Source organism: Lissotriton helveticus, chromosome 3_1, assembly GCF_964261635.1.
Source record: "Lissotriton helveticus chromosome 3_1, aLisHel1.1, whole genome shotgun sequence".
In the NCBI taxonomy this organism is placed as follows: domain Eukaryota; kingdom Metazoa; phylum Chordata; class Amphibia; order Caudata; family Salamandridae; genus Lissotriton; species Lissotriton helveticus.
Genome location: NC_136061.1, coordinates 441617210 through 441633405, shown reverse-complemented (window position 1 = coordinate 441633405; position 16196 = coordinate 441617210). Strand labels below are relative to the sequence as shown.

The 16196-nt window shown below is 52.1% G+C and overlaps 1 protein-coding gene across 6 annotated transcripts in view; it reads right to left on the bottom strand.

The window, feature by feature from the left end:
• Nucleotides 1–16196, bottom strand: part of FASTKD2 (FAST kinase domains 2) — a 328458-nt gene that overhangs the window by 50608 nt on the left and 261654 nt on the right. For all 6 annotated transcript variants that reach the window (XR_013608646.1, XR_013608644.1, XR_013608645.1 and 3 more), the window contains exon 11: nt 9959–10073. Coding sequence is in view for 3 of the 6 variants with exons in the window: in XM_078680305.1 (XP_078536431.1) it covers nt 9959–10073 (115 nt within the window). In the remaining 3 variants the exon portion in view is untranslated. The remainder of the gene's footprint in view (nt 1–9958; nt 10074–16196) is intronic.

The following is a 16196-nucleotide window of genomic DNA, read 5'->3' as shown; positions in this document are numbered from 1 at the left end:
ATCAGCCTGGATAGCTTATGTGGGAAGGGTATGCCCAGATGTGGGTCCTTTGCTCACTAAGCCACTGGAATCAAGCTATCCTGGCTGAAGACGGCTGATAGCCAGAAACCGGTCCTAGGATGCTTGATTCCGGTCCAGGAAAGACATGGCTTGGCAGTTCGGGCTGGACTGTTCCCATGAGGCACAGGGTCAAGACTGATTTGCATATGGCCATGTCTAAACTGGGGTGGCTTGGTGAGCAAAATAACGATGGATTAAACCCAGATCTGTGACTGGGGGTGAATGTTTTGCCATTGTGCAACATTCCGTCCATCATCTTGTGTGTTTTCCTATGTGGCCACTTCCACTCAACGAGAAAACCATTATGGAATGCTGCTGTCAATAGGGTATCATTGTTTTACCGTAACTAGATAGCCAACACATCGGTTCTAAATGTGGTGGCCATGATGAAACTTTCAAACAGCAAAAGACTGTTTACAATCCCTCTGCAAGTTGGACACCTGCTGCCATGGTTAGTTTTGTTATTGCAAACATATGACCGCTGTGTTTAGATGGCAGCATAATCAAATGTATTGTTATTTTTTTTACTATTTATCTTTAAATTAACTAGGCCTGGGCAGTAAACTCAGCTCGCAGAGTTTTCTGCGCTCCGCAGAGCATGCGGAGTTCTGAAAATATTTGCTCTGCATAGTTTTTTCCTCGCTTGCACTCACCAACATCAAGTTAAGGAGAGCGAGTGAGAAAAATCTACCTCCGTTGAGTTTTTTCAACGCTTGTGGTAAAATTACTCAACATGGGCGCGACTACTCACGCTGAGAAACCTTTTGTTCGCGTTGAAAAAGCTGCTGCTTGGATAGAAAACCTACTTGACTGGCGATAAAAGAAGCAGCACCCTCTTCTGCTACGCATAGTACTTTTCGCTGGAAATCGACGTGAAAGGTATGACCGAACGTACTCTGCCGCTTGCGGAAGGAACTTCGCATAGCCTGCTGGAGCTTTTGGGTCACTTGGAGGAGTTCTGCGTAGCGGACCTCCGCCAAGGCCTAAAATGTCCCTTACGTGTGTTGAGTTTGTGCGTGTTTTATAGTGGTTGTGTCAGAGAATGAATGTATACATGCTGTTGGACCCGGCCTCGTGGCGTGGTCCTACCCCTCCCGCATGGCGGGCCCGGGACGACATCGGCCTCCGTCGACCCGCCGTCGACCCCCCTGAACACGAACCATCGACGAGAGCAGCCCCCGGGCAACCCAAGGCTCTCCCTCCCTGGGACCCCAGCGGACCCTGCTCACCAACACTGCCGGTCTGGCGACCATGCCAGGCCACCATTTCCGGCCCGACCCCATCTTTGGCCCATCACGTCCCGAGCACGTGGCCGCAGCCATCCCTGGCCCCGGCCCCAGCGAAGCCCCGACATCGAGGCACCAAGATCCTCCCAGGTGGTAGAGTGGCCACTTGGCGGATCCCAGAGGAGGGGAGTTTCGATGGGCCTCCAGCCATCCCCGGGCGCCTGGTATCGATCGCCCTCCAGCCTCCCTGGGCCCTGGCTCCACCCCCCCTGCTGGGTGTCTGGACACCTTCATCCCGGCCCCTCTGACCCCCCAGGCGCGAGGGTCCGGACATCAAAGGACTCCAGTCCTATATCTGTGCCAGCCCTGGATTAGGACTCCAGTTGTATCTTGGAGTCGAAGCCCTGCTGACCTCGTCGCGGCTGATCCTGATGAGAACTCTTGCACCTGGAACCTGGAACCTCGAGGCCCTGCTGACGCTGTCGCGGCCTGACCGCGCTGAACCATCTTCGAGGCCCTGCTGACGCTGTCGCGGCCTGACCGAGCTGAACCATCTTCGAGGCCCTGCTGACGCTGTCGCGGCCTGACCGAGCTGAACCATCTTCGAGGCCCTGCTGACGCTGTCGCGGCCTGACCGAGCTGAACCATCTTCGAGGCCCTGCTGATGCTGTCGCGGCCCGACCGAGCTGAACCATCTTCGAGGCCCTGCTGACGCTGTCGCGGCCTGACCGAGCTGAACCACCTTCGAGGCCCTGCTGACGCTGTCGCGGCCTGACCAAGTTGAACCACCTTCGAGGCCCTGCTGTCGCGGCCTGACCGAGCTAAACCATCTTCGAGGCCCTGCTGGCGCTGTCGCGGCCTGACCAAAGCTGAACCACCTTCGAGGCCCTGCTGACGCTGTCGCGGCCTGACCCCTTGAACTATCCACGCACTAGTTGGTGCCAAGACTGTCCCGCTACCCCATTATTCCTGAAACCACGACTTTAGGGATCCCTCGATCCCTGCCTGCTAACCTGCTAAGAACGTGCCTTCATTTCTTATATAAAGATACTTGTGAATATTCCGTCGTGTGGTGTCCGTCTGTAGTAGTGTGATTGCTCAGCTGGTACGATTGTAGGAGAGGAGCCTCGCCAAGGAGACCTCCCTACGGCGCTCGGCCTATTCCATAGAGAGAGGTGAGTCTCGGGGCGGGCAGTCAGACATCTTCTGCCTCCCCTGGGGTCGCCTTTCCAACATTGGTGGCAAGCGACGGGATCCGAGCCCGCGCAAATCGTACAGCGAGTAATTCGCCACTACTAACAGAGACCCACAACCACGATGACTACTAAGGAAACCGGAACGACCACAGAATTCCAGAAGGAACGATTAGAGGAGTACACCCATAAAGAACTCAAACAATTCTGCAAAACCCTGGGTATCGCTACCACCGGACTAAGCACAAAAGACGATTTCAAAGACGCGCTGCATACGTGGATGGAGACCGGAGCGACCCCACCCCAGGCTACCAATGACATTATCCTAGAAGTACCCCTGAGTACGGTCATAGCCCCAGTGGAAGAAAGAACCGCCAACAGAGAACCGGGCCTCTCCCACGAAGACGCACGGGAGCGAGAGAGGAGTCGGCTCCATGAACTAGAGCTCGCCCGACTCCGGCTGGATGGAGAACTTCAATTAGCAGAAAAGAAAATGGCCATTGAGCAACTACGATTAGAAGGAGATCTGGAAGAGAGGCGGAGGCAAAGGGAATTGGAGGAAAAAAAGCTCACGGACGAACACAAGCGTGGCCTCAAAGAACTAGAGATCAAGGCCAAGACCGAAGAGGCTGGCGCCGCGATAACCCGGGGCCCTCCACCTCCTGCCGACCCGAAGGTCCACATTCCCAAAGATATTGTCAAGGAATACTACAAGAATGACGATATCCGGCAATGGTTCAAGGCGTATGAAGTTGCCATGACCGCGCACCGCATCTCGCGAAAAGATTGGGGTGCCGGCTTATGGGGGAGATTTGTCAGCGAAGGGAGAGACACCCTGCTCGAGCTGGCCGAAGAAGTGATGTCCTCCTATGACCACATGAAGGACGCCCTGCTCACCCGGCATGGCCTCACCCCCGAGATGTACTGACAGAGGTTCAGAGACTGCAAAAAGATCCCCGGTACCACGTGGGTGGAATACGTAAACTTTTATAGCCGGGCCCTGGAAGGATGGATAAAGGGCAGCAAAGTGTCCACCTACGAGCAGCTGTTCGACCTCATCGTTTGGGAGCACCTCTCCAACAACTGCTTTGCCGAGCTCAGGCAGCATCTCCTCGACAGCAAGCTGACCGAGCCCCGAAAACTCGCCGTCGAGGCGGATTGATGGGTGAGCACCCGGGTCCCCGATAGGAGAAACGGGACGGAACGGCCAGGGGCACCCCCGCCAGCGTGGCGGCGGAGGAGGCCAGAACAGGAGCCGGGACTTCCCGTCGGCCCCGGGCCGGAGCCCGCCTCGGGGGTCCCCCCAGAATAAACTTTCGCCAACCCTGACCAGAAGAGGACCCCCTCCAGCACGGCCGGGGCCCCGCCCGAACATTACTCGCCACAGATGCCAGCGGCCCGGTCACTATGCCAGTGACCCCCTCTGCCCCATGAACCAGCGTCCCGGCACCACCGGGCCTCCGACCCGCCAGTTCGCTGCTGCAGCCCTGGGGGAAGGGGGAGAAGAGAGCGAAGAGGTCTACGATGAAGATCAGACCGAGTATGAACTGGCCGCCATGGCCCTAGCCTGCCTGGGCGAAAGAGGCATGGTCCCCCAAGCCCCTCTACCGAGCAACACTCAAAAATACCGTCAGTGGGTCCACATCAATGAACGACGGACCAAAGCCCTCCGAGACACGGGAGCCAGTGTGACGGCCGTCCGCTGCCACTTGGTGACCCCCGAACAAATCATACCCAACGTACGATGCCCCGTGAGGGCCGCCGACAACTCCGAGACCCTGTGTCAGATGGCCCGAATCCCCTTCGAGTGGGGGGGGGTGTCGGGTACCCTCAAGGTGACCGTCCGGGACGACGCCCCCGTGGACTGCCTCCTCGGAAACGACCTCGAGAGCTCTCCCTGGGCCCAAGTCGAGCGGAGAGAACATCTAGGAATGATGGGACTACCAGAGTGGGTCTGCGCTACGACCCGATCTATGACTGCCCGGGCCCCGGCGGCAACAGAGGCCACCCCGACTGAAGAGCCGGAGTGGCCCGCGCCCCCACCGCCCGCAGTCAATGAAGAATCCGAGCCCGAGCCAACGGAGCATGACCGAGAAGGCAGCGCCGAACTCAGCGACATACCCGAACTAGCCCAATGGCGCCAGGAGGGTGGTCCCACCCGAGAACAATTCCGGCAAGAACAGAAGGCCTGCCCCTCCCTCGAGGGGACCCGACAGCAAGCCACAGCCCAAGCTGCCGGGGACACCTCGGGGTCCCACTGGGTATACTGGGACCACGGCCTCCTATACAGTGAACAGAAAATTGCCGAGCTGGGGGCCAGCCGAGTGTTGGTGGTCCCCCTACGATTCAGAAACTTCCTCTTGAACCTGGCACACGATGTGCCCCTCGCCGGGCACCTGGGACAGGACAAAACTTACAGCCGCCTGGTGACCCATTTCTACTGGCCGAAAATGCGCAACGATGTGCATAACCACCTGCCCGACATGCCAAGCCAGCGGAAAGAGCGAGGGGAAGGTGAAGGCCCCGCTCCAACCCTTTCCAGTGGTGACCACTCCATTCGAGCGAGTGGGGATCGACATCGTGGGGCCCCTGGACCCCCGAACCTCGCAAGGGCATCGCTTCATCCTCGTCCTGGTGGACCATGCCACCCGCTATCCCAAAGCCATCCCCCTACGAACCATAACGGCTCCCGTGGTGGGCCGAGCACTGATGGGGATCTTCTCCAGAGTGGGGTTCCCCCGAGAAGTTGTGAGCGATCGGGGCACAAACTTTATATCGAAGTATATGCGGTCCCTGTGGCAACAGTGCGGGGTCACATATAAGTTCACCACCCCATATCACCCCCAAGGGAATGGACTTGTGGAGCGGTTTAACCGAACACTCAAGGGGATGATCCAGGGCCTAGAAGAACCCCTCCGCCGCAAATGGGACATCCTGCTGCCCTGCCTCCTGTTCGCCTATCGGGAGGTACCACAGAAATCCCTGGGGTTCAGCCCCTTCGAACTCTTGTACGGGCACCCTGTCCGAGGTCCCCTCAGCCTGGTCAAAGAAGGCTTGGAAACTACAGTCCAAGACGCACCGCCGGATGTCTACCGGTACCTCCTGACCCTCCGAAGCCAGACTCGGAAGTTCCGGGCCCTTGCCGAGGCCAACCTTGAGGCCAGTCAGGAAGACATGAAACGCTGGTATGACCAGAACTCTTCATCCATCGAGTTCGAGCCGGGCCAGCAGGTCTGGGTCATGTCCCCGGTCGAACCTTGTGCCCTCCAGGACAAATGGTCGGGCCACTTCAAAGTGATCGAGCGCAAGAGCCCCGTCACCTATCTCGTGGACATGGAGTCACCCCGAAACCCCCTCCGGGTTCTGCACGCCAACCGGCTCAAGCCTCCTTTTGCCCGCACAGAACTGAGCCTGCTGCTAGCTACCGATGATGGGGCCGAAGACGACTCCGAGCCCCTGCCCGACCTCCTAAGGTGCGCTGAGAAAGACGGCTCCGTCGAGGGAATCTCTCTCTCCTCCGACCTGACCCCCGCACAGCGCCGAGACTGCCAAGAGCTGTTGGGGCAATTTACGGACCTGTTCTCCCTCACCCCCGGGGTTACCCAGTGGTGTGTCCACGATGTCGACACCGGGGACAGCCAGCCAGTGCGACACCGGGCCTACCGAGTTCCCGACCGAGTTCGGGCCTGCATCCAGACAGAAGTTACCAAAATGCTGACCCTGGGGGTGGTCGAACCCTCCGACAGTCCCTGGGCCAGTCCAGTTGTCCTGGTCCCCAAAGCCGCGCACCTGGCACCCCTCCAGAACTCAGGTTTTGTGTCGACTACCGGGGACTAAATGCTGTTACCAGAACTGATGCACATCCCATCCCCCGGGCCGATGAACTAATCGACCGCCTGGGAGCCGCCAAGTACCTCAGTACTTTCGACCTCACAGCAGGGTACTGGCAGATCGGCCTTACCCCTGGCGCCCAGGAGCGATCGGCCTTCTCCACACCCGATGGCCACTTCCAATTCAAGGTGATGCCCTTCGGCATGAGAAACGCCCCAGCAACTTTCCAGAGACTGGTGAACAAAGTGCTGGCGGGGCTAGAAGAATTCAGCGCCGCCTATCTAGACGACATTGCAGTGTACAGCCTCCACTGGGCCGAGCACCTGAAGCACCTCTGGGAGGTAATGACGGCCCTCCGACGGGCCGGACTAACAATAAAGGCCAGCAAGTGCCAAATAGGTCAAGGGTCCGTGACCTACCTGGGACACCAAGTGGGGAGCGGCCACGTGACTCCCCTCCAACCCAAGATTGACGCCATCGTGGCCTGGGAGCCCCCGGTCAGCCAGACAGCCGTCCGAGCCTTCCTGGGGCTCACTTGATATTATCGGCGCTTCATAAAGAACTATGGGAGCATTGTGGGTCCCCTCACTGAACTGACCTCGAAGAACCGGCCACAGAAAGTACCATGGACACCCGCGTGTCAGGTGGCCTTCGAGACTTTGAAAACAGCCATGTGCACCGCCCTGTGCTCCAAGCCCCTGACTACAGCCGGGAGTTCGTAGTCCAGACCGACGCCTCGGAGCACGGCATTGGGGCGGTCCTATTTCAGATTGACCCCGAGGGGATTGACCATCCTGTGGCCTTCATCAGCCGGCGGCTGCTGGCCAGAGAGCAGCGATGGAGCACCATTGAGAGAGAGGCCTTCGCCGTCGTGTGGGCCCTCAAGAAACTCAGGCCCTACCTCTTCGGCACCCACTTCCGGGTCCAGACTGACCACCGGCCCCTGCGGTGGCTGATGCAGATGCGTGGCGAAAACCCAAAGCTGCTGCGATGGTCCATCTCCCTCCAAGGGATGGACTTCACTGTGGAGCATCGCCCTGGCAACGACCACGTCAACGCTGACGGCCTGTCCCGCTTCTTCCGCCTCGACGAGGAGAATACCCAGGAAGATGGGTGACTCTCCCCGCCTTCAGCTGGAGGGGACGTGTGTTGGACCCGGCCTCGTGGCGTGGTCCTACCCCTCCCGCATGGCGGGCCCGGGACGACATCGGCCTCCGTCGACCCCCCTGAACACGAACCATCGACGAGAGCAGCCCCAGGGCAACCCAAGGCCCCCCCCCCCGGGACCCCAGCGGACCCTGCTCACCAACACTGCCGGTCTGGCGACCATGCCAGGCCACCATTTCCGGCCCGACCCCATCTTGGGCCCATCACGTCCCGAGCACGTGGCCGCAGCCATTGCTGGCCCCGGCCCCAGCGAAGCCCCGACATCGAGGCACCAAGATCCTCCCAGGTGGTAGAGTGGCCACTTGGCGGATCCCGGAGGAGGGGAGTTTCGATGGGCCTCCAGCCATCCCCGGGCGCCTGGTATCGATCGCCCTCCAGCCTCCCTGGGCCCTGGCTCCACCCCCCTGCTGGGTGTCTGGACACCTTCATCCCGGCCCCTCTGACCCCCCAGGCGCGAGGGTCCGGACATCAAAGGACTCCAGTCCTATATCTGGGCCAGCCCTGGATTAGGACTCCAGTTGTATCTTGGAGTCGAAGCCCTGCTGACCTCGTCGCGGCTGATCCTGATGAGAACTCTTGCACCTGGAACCTCGAGGCCCTGCTGACGCTGTCGCGGCCTGACCACGCTGAACCATCTTCGAGTCCCTGCTGACGCTGTCGCGGCCTGACCGAGCTGAAACATCTTCGAGGCCCTGCTGACGCTGTCGCGGCCTGACCGAGCTGAACCATCTTCGAGGCCCTGCTGACGCTGTCGCGGCCTGACCGAGCTGAACCATCTTCGAGGCCCTGCTGACGCTGTCGCAGCCTGACCGAGCTGAACCATCTTCGAGGCCCTGCTGACGCTGTCGCGGCCTGACCGAGCTGAACCACCTTCGAGGCCCTGCTGACGCTGTCGCGGCCTGACCAAGCTGAATCACCTTCGAGGCCCTGCTGACGCTGTCGCGGCCTGACCGAGCTGAACCATCTTCGAGGCCCTGCTGACGCTGTCGCGGCCTGACCAAAGCTGAACCACCTTCGAGGCCCTGCTGACGCTGTCGCGGCCTGACCCCTTGAACTATCCACGCACTAGTTGGTGCCAAGACTGTCCCGCTACCCCATTATTCCCGAAACCACGACTTTAGGGATCCCTCGATCACTGCCTGCTAACCTGCTAAGAACGTGCCTTCATTTCTTATATAAAGATACTTGTGAATATTCCGTCGTGTGGTGTCCGTCTGTAGTAGTGCGATTGCTCAGCTGGTACGATTGTAGGAGAGGAGCCTCGCCAAGGAGACCTCCCTACGGCGCTCGGCCTATTCCATAGAGAGAGGTGAGTCTCGGGGCGGGCAGTCAGACATCTTCTGCCTCCCCTGGGGTCGCCTTTCCAACACAGGCAAAGATGAGTGAGAGAACGCATGTATGATGAATTACTGAATGCCTAAAACACTCAATGAAACAAAACGCACTTTCATTCATAAGGCGGTTTATTGGCAATGACAAAGCTTGTTCTCATGTGTGATGGCATATTGTCTTTAAATTATTATATTTAATTATGGAGCATTAGAGAAACACAATTTGCGTTCTAAGACTTTATTTCGTAAGGGGGATAACAGCTGAGCAAATTTTGCCACACAATGTGAATACGCCATCTCACAAGCACATACAACTAAATTAACAAAAACAATCTGCTATTACAGAGAATCTGGATTTATAGATAGAAAAGAAAAATGTTGGAAAATAACCGAATTTGTGTTAGGATCAATGGTGGTGAAAACGGAGAGAAGAGATGAGCTGGAAATGCACTGAAACACCATTCTTAACAGTCAAAAAATAAATACAGACTGCTAAAATATGCGGTTCATATATATATCAGGAAAAACGTAAAGCGAGAAGCAGAAATAAGTCCAAAGCAGAATTTTAACAGAATTGTAGAGATGGGAGTAGATGGCGTACTGGTTCTGATCAGCAGGCAAAAGACAAAAGCAACAGTTTTGCAGTGGGTATAACTATAGAATGCAATACTACAATCCTAAACAAATCCTGAGATTTGGAAGAATATACCATTCTACAATTGGTGCATAGTATACTTTATACTGAATAAATCAGAAATGTACTTCAAGTGATTTTGAGAGATCTCTACAGTGCCTGCAAGAAGAAACGAGGGTAGCCAAAGCAAGAAACGCCTGGTTAGGAGACAAGGCGTTAGCGGCCCGTGGGCTTAGAAGCATGCAAGAATTGTGGCTTACACAACCTGGTAAAGAATGGCTCTCTTTCTTGGTGGTTGATGTCACCACATTAATCACTAATGATTCGAAAAATAATAGCCTCTTTTATGGCAATTTTCAACCCAAAGCACTTTCATCGCAGTCTCCATTCATCAGCACTGCATTGGGATGAGGAATCGGTTTCACTTTCGTCTCATGCTGCTATGATATGTCTTTGGAAATCTCTATTCTGGTCATGAATATGCACAACATTTGCACCAACGAAAGCCGATCTTACCAGTACGACGTAGTAGCCCATCGCCCGCAAGTGCCTCATCTTCATTGCCAACTTGCCTTTGGGGTGGTCTGTGCCGAGACAGAACGCTGCAGCCGGGGCACACAAAACAGCTACTCTGTGAACAAGGAGAGCAGGAAAAAATACTTAACACAGAGTGGTGACTCATTGTCCATCTGTAGATTGGGTGTGCACCAGATTACAAAACAGTTTGTAAGTATTCAAAATACATAGCAACGCCGGATTCCAGAGGATATTTGTAAATCTGCGCCTACCGATTTATGAATTTGCCTGGATGAAGGTTTCCAACCTGATCAGAAATTAACAAAGCTAGCCAAGTTTACTCCTGGCTCAGGTTTTCAGGAATAATCCAAGAAACGTTTTTACAATTCCTATTTAAGTCTACTTGAAGGGTCTTTCATGTGCTCTTTTCTACAGTGTGTAGAGTGCTCCACACAAAAAAGCCATAACCTTTGTGAAGTAGCACTTTTTTTTCTCAACAATAAAATCTTTTTTTTTAAACCGCTTCCCTTACACTGCAGTAATTTTGGGAGCGGCCTTCTCCTTCCCACCTCAAAGGATTTGTTGTACCTTTGACACAAATAAATCTACACTCTGTTTCTTGGTAGAAATTACCCGGAAGACTGTACCCACATACATTTGGGTTTGAGGATGTTCCCAAACGTCCAAGGGCATTCCCGCCCTAGAATGCTCAATCCCCACCAACGAAGTAAGATTTACCAAAGTAATTTTATGACATTGCACCATCACGGGGAAATATTTCACACAAATTAGTCGATTTAAAAGTTCAAGTTCTCCATCTGTGAACTCCTTTTACTTGTACATCGTCATTTGCATGAATAGAGCACAAAGTGTTTTGCAAAACTTATAGAAAGGTAGCAACACGTTTACATGTTGTGATTCCCGTTAAATCACACCATTAATAACCGAATGCATTTAGTTTGGTGGTAACTTGCCTGGCCAAGTCATGATCTCACACCAATACCTGCCTTCTTTCTATCAAGGATAACGCATTGCTTAGTAAGCTATGACCTTAATCTTAAAACGACCATGAACAGCAGCAGGACAATGTGCACTCTTTAACCCCATACATTCATTCTACTGCTCCTATAAAACCACAACCATGTACACATAGCCCCACCAGTGGTTCACTATTGTGGGGAGGCTAGGATTTTAGAATCAGATGCTCTTTAAAGGTTCTAATGACTACTTCCTAAGCTTAGTGACAAGGACAGTAGGATGTTATTCTATAAAAATTTGAGCCTAGTATTATTGAAATCCCTGATACCACATGCCGCTGATTATGCAAATCAAACATCAACAGCTGTACCTCACTGTCACGCAGATTCAGGAGGGACGTTTGCGGTTGTTTTCGAGTCAAACTAGAGCAATCCTTTAAAACGGAGCAGAGATGAAACCCGAGGATACCGGTCTCAACGCTGGACACAATACAATATTGTTTACACTTATTTATCCTTCAGTGAGCCTTTCTATTGTCTGCCTCTTTTAAATTATGCTTTTAGAAAGCACTAACCACAAATGTATAAGCCTGCTCTTCGATGTGTGTCAAATATTGACTACAAGCTTTTAATGGATGAAGACGAGGCGTGATACCAGCGTTTATCCAAAGCTTTAATTCACTGCCAGTAGCACTTTGCTTACACTTCCTTGTGTGTTACTGAAAGCATTCCATCATATCAAACAGACTGGTGTTAGATCCCCGCCCTTACATAGAAAAGAGAAGAAAAAAAGCCCCTTGCCCACTACACAAGGCATGCATTGAGAACTTAATGCAGCAGAAATTAAGGGAAACGTGTTAAGTTTCTCTGTCTCCAATGTACGTTCGCTTTCTCATACTAACCAGTCGCCCACTTAGTGCTCACCCACCAATCTTCAATAATTCATTGGGCGCCACCGCCACGTAAAGTCCCTACATTCACATGCTCACTCACTTTTCAGTCGCTTTTATTTCTGCTTTTTTATTCTTTTGTTCTTACAGTGCTATGCCAAAAACACTGCTTACTAGGCCAGCGAGCTGGCTGGTACGTGCAAGTTTCAATGCGAGACTGAGACTTGGAATCAGCATGGAGTTATGAACATCTGTCTCAAGCACCAGACTTCGATCTCTTTGGTTTTCAGAAGATTACCTATTTTGGTCAATACATTTGCGTTTCTTTCTTTTAAAGAACTGGATTGTCGTTAACTGGTCCCCATAGGATTATGGCGCTCCAAGCAGATCAAAGCCAACCTGCAGATGTTCCTGCACTGACCCCGATGCTACGGTACGAAGCAGAGTAATGTCTGCATTCCTGTTTTACTGTCCCAAAAATATTATTCACCGTAAGACTGTCAAATGTGCCAAACATGCTGGAGTTACAGACATGACGTGGCTTCTGGCGCACACTGGACTCGAAATGCAAACAGTAGAATCATAATTGGTGCGAATATTTTTTCTACGAAGTTCTTTTTAGCTGTGTTAAATTCAAGGACACCACTAGATATTTGTTTTAAAGCAGGGAGTGAATGTAAGGGAGGGGAAATTTAAGGGGAGTAATTTTCAGGGTTTCTGTCAAGCCTGCAGCTTTTATCACCCCCTGGCATTGTCAAGACCCCACACCCAAGATCACCCCGGGCCAGTCAGATGGGAACAAAAATAGGCCCGGGCACAGCATAAAATATACAAAGTAGCCTATATTTGTGGATCACGACCTTTGGTGAAGCATTGCTTAGTTACTATCTGGGGACTCATTTTGGGAGAACACTGGCAAACAAAGCCTATTATAGCCAATAGCATTGGATCGGCATTGTAACCCCATTATTACACTGCGTCTCACCCACTAGTACACTGACACTCACTTTTAGGTCCATGAATCTCCCTTCATCCTTGCTCACGCTCATATCCTTGAGTCCTCTCCCGGTTTTTAAGCCCTTAGACACCTGTTCGTTCATAACTAAACTTATAGAGTCCAAAAAGTGAGTCATATTGGCTATGCCAATGCTTGTTTGTTTTTTGTGGCTGTTTTGTTTAAGTTACCATATCTACAATAGCTAGATATGGTTTTGTTAACAGTTCTTTGCATCAAATGAACTTGTTTTCATTGCTCTGAATGTTGTTTCCATTTTGGTTGTAGGAAGCAGTCCTTCCCAGGGGTGTGGGGGCTGCCTAGCTGTGCGCATGCGCCCAACTTTGCAAATGAGAAAAAGCCTGGTGCAAGCACAATTTACAAGTGTGGAGTGAGTGAGCCCCAGGCAGCATGACTCACTCACACGGGAGTTCATGCACTGCACCTGCAATGCTCAGAATGGTTTAAGGAAACTTGACTTACTCCCTCCCAGGCATCGAACACATATTTACCAAGAAACTCTGAGAAGAGCCTGCCTGCTGCACTGACGGCTGGTGGCGTGCACTGATGGCTGGTGGTGTGTGTGTCTGGTGAAAGCGTGCACTGACGGCTGTTGGTGTGTGTGCCCGGTGAAAGCGTGCACTGACGTCTGGTGGTGTGTGTGCCTGATGGAAGCGTGCACTGACGGCTGGTGGTGTGTGTGCCTGATGGAAGCGTGCACTGACGGCAGGTGGTGTGTGTGCCTGGTGAAAGCGTGCACTGACGGCTGGTGGTGTGTGCCTGGTGGAAGCATGCACCAACAGCTGGTGGTGTGTGTGCCTGGTGGAAGCGTGCACTAATGGCTGGTGGTGTATGTGCCTGGTGGAAGAGTGCACTGACGGCTGGTGGTGTGTGCGCCTGGTGGAAGTGTGCACTGAAGGCTGGTGGTGTGTGTGCCTGGTGGAAGCGTGCACTGATGGCTGGTGGTGTCTGTGCCTGGTGAAAGCGTGCACGGACGGCTGGTGGTGTGTGCCTGGTGGAAGCTTGCACCAACGGCCGGTAGTGTGTGACGGCTGGTAGTGTGTGTGCACTAACGGCTGGTGGTGTGTGTGCCGGGTGGAAGCATGCACTGACGGCTGGTCATGTGTGTGCCTGGTGGAAGTGTGCACTGACGGCTGGTGGTGTGTGTGCCTGGTGGAAGCGTGCACTGACAGCTCGTGGTGTGTGTCCCTGGTGGAAGCGTGCACTGACGGCTTGTGGTGTGTGTGCCTGGTGAAAGCTTGCACTGACGACAGATGGTGTGTGTGCCTGGTGGAAGCAGGTGCATTCACAGTGATAGAAAACACAAATGAAACTGAGGGGGAGGAGGGGGAGAAGGGAGGTGGAGTGCGAGCAGAGGAGCATGATTCACAGCTAGAAGACACAAATGAAGCTGACCAGGAGGGAGGGGGAAAAGGGAGGGGGGGGGTTGTTCAAGCAGAGGAGCCTGTTTACAGCAATAAAAACACAGATGGCAGCTGTGCACGTGCACGAGCTCGTGAACGCAAGCTGTAGGCCAGCAAAAGCCTCTGGTAGCACTTTTAAAAGCCACTTACTAAATGTCTCAAAGAGACAGCGCTGCCTCAAGCGAGACCTAAAAAGTAACCCAGTGTTAGTAAATGGGAGAGGCCTCACAACAGTGCCATCACAGCCAGGACATGTACAATATAAGTACACATGTCCTGCTTTTTAAATACAATGCACCCTGCCCCATAAGCTTTTAGTGCTTACCTCAGAGGTGACTTGTATGAATTAATAAAAAGGAAGATTTAGGTCTGGAAAACGTTTATTTTTCTTGGTTGAAATGACAGTTAAAAGCTGCACTACAGGCTGCAGTGGCAGACCTGAGATAGGTTTTAAAAGGCTTCTTTAGCTGGTGGCACAATGAGTGCTACAGGCACAATAGCAGCAATTTAATTTACAGGTCCAGGGTATAGGTAGTACAATTTACTTGGGGCTTACAAGTAAATTAAATGCATCAGTCAGGTATATGCCAATTGTACCATGTTTTAGGTAGAGAGCACACGCACATTACCAATTGTTAGCATGAGTTCTAATGCCAACAACAGCGGGTTAGCAACAGAAGGCATACATCTGGGAGAGAAACTGCCAAAAGGGCCAGGTCCAACAGTGAGTGAAACTGGCCATTATCCCATCTGACGGTCTGAAGCACAATAGACAAAACCTCATAACGTACAATTTGACAGAGAAGAAAGCAAGTCTGCTAGGAATAAAATGGATGACACGGGATAGATTAATTACATTATTGCACAAACCTACCAAAACAGTGAACGATTTAAGTGGCTGTGGCAGATGTTTTTCTGCAAACTTCAGGTCACAATTTGGACTTGGGACCCACTTATCCTTTCAAGACTATTAAAATTCCAACCATTGCATCGGATAATGGAAATAACCAAGTAATCAAGTGGAAGGCATGAGTAACTCATTCAGTCGTGGGTTTTACTTTGCATTCTGGAACTTGTAACTTGTTTAGTTCGTCATAAATGCATAACTAGCTAAAAGTGCTAAAACACATAGAAAAATAGAGCTGTTCACATCTGACATGGGGAAACCAAAGCTGTCTAACTTTTTAGATTGAAATTCTATAATTGTTCCATTTATGCCCAGTCTTAGCATTCTGTTTGAGTGTTTCATGTAGCGTAAAAATGCTTTAGGCTTCTTCAAAGGTCTTTGGAATGAGAATGTATACATATTTACAGACACTGTGTAGTGTTTGCTCATCAAAACTTGTGAGAAATTAAATGAAGGTGAGATAATGACTTCACATATTCAGCTGCTTTTACAATGATATCAGCCAATTGAACCTTAGTCATGTGTGACACCATCTGTCAACTTTGCTTTATAACTGACAAGAATGTGCCTGCTTAGATTTTTAAGGTAATACTAGTGATTAAAAACCATAAAAATATAGCAGCAATGAAACAGAATGAATCCTAGTGTTCCCTCCTGCTATTCCTCCATCATCCTCACCAATCAGGGTCTCTTGGCAGCACCCTAGGGTAAGATTGTTTTCCATTATCAAGGTATGTTATCTGAGGAATGAAGCAGAGAAGCCCGGTCTTGCTAGTTTAAAGACACTCTTCTTCCACATGCTATGTTTCGGCAGATGAACCCAGACATACATTTTGCCCAGTATCATCACTGTTCGTTAAGAAGAGGTTATTTGTCAAAGAATGTGGGAGAAATCCATGCATAGCTACAGCACAGATCATTTGTCTGGCAGGTTATAGTGTGGCACTAGAAGGTTTTGCGGTTAGTGCAAGTAATCATTTTGTGTTAGGTAGTTCCAATTGTGCTCTTCGTTCCCTATTCACTGGAAACATTTGAATACAAACTTC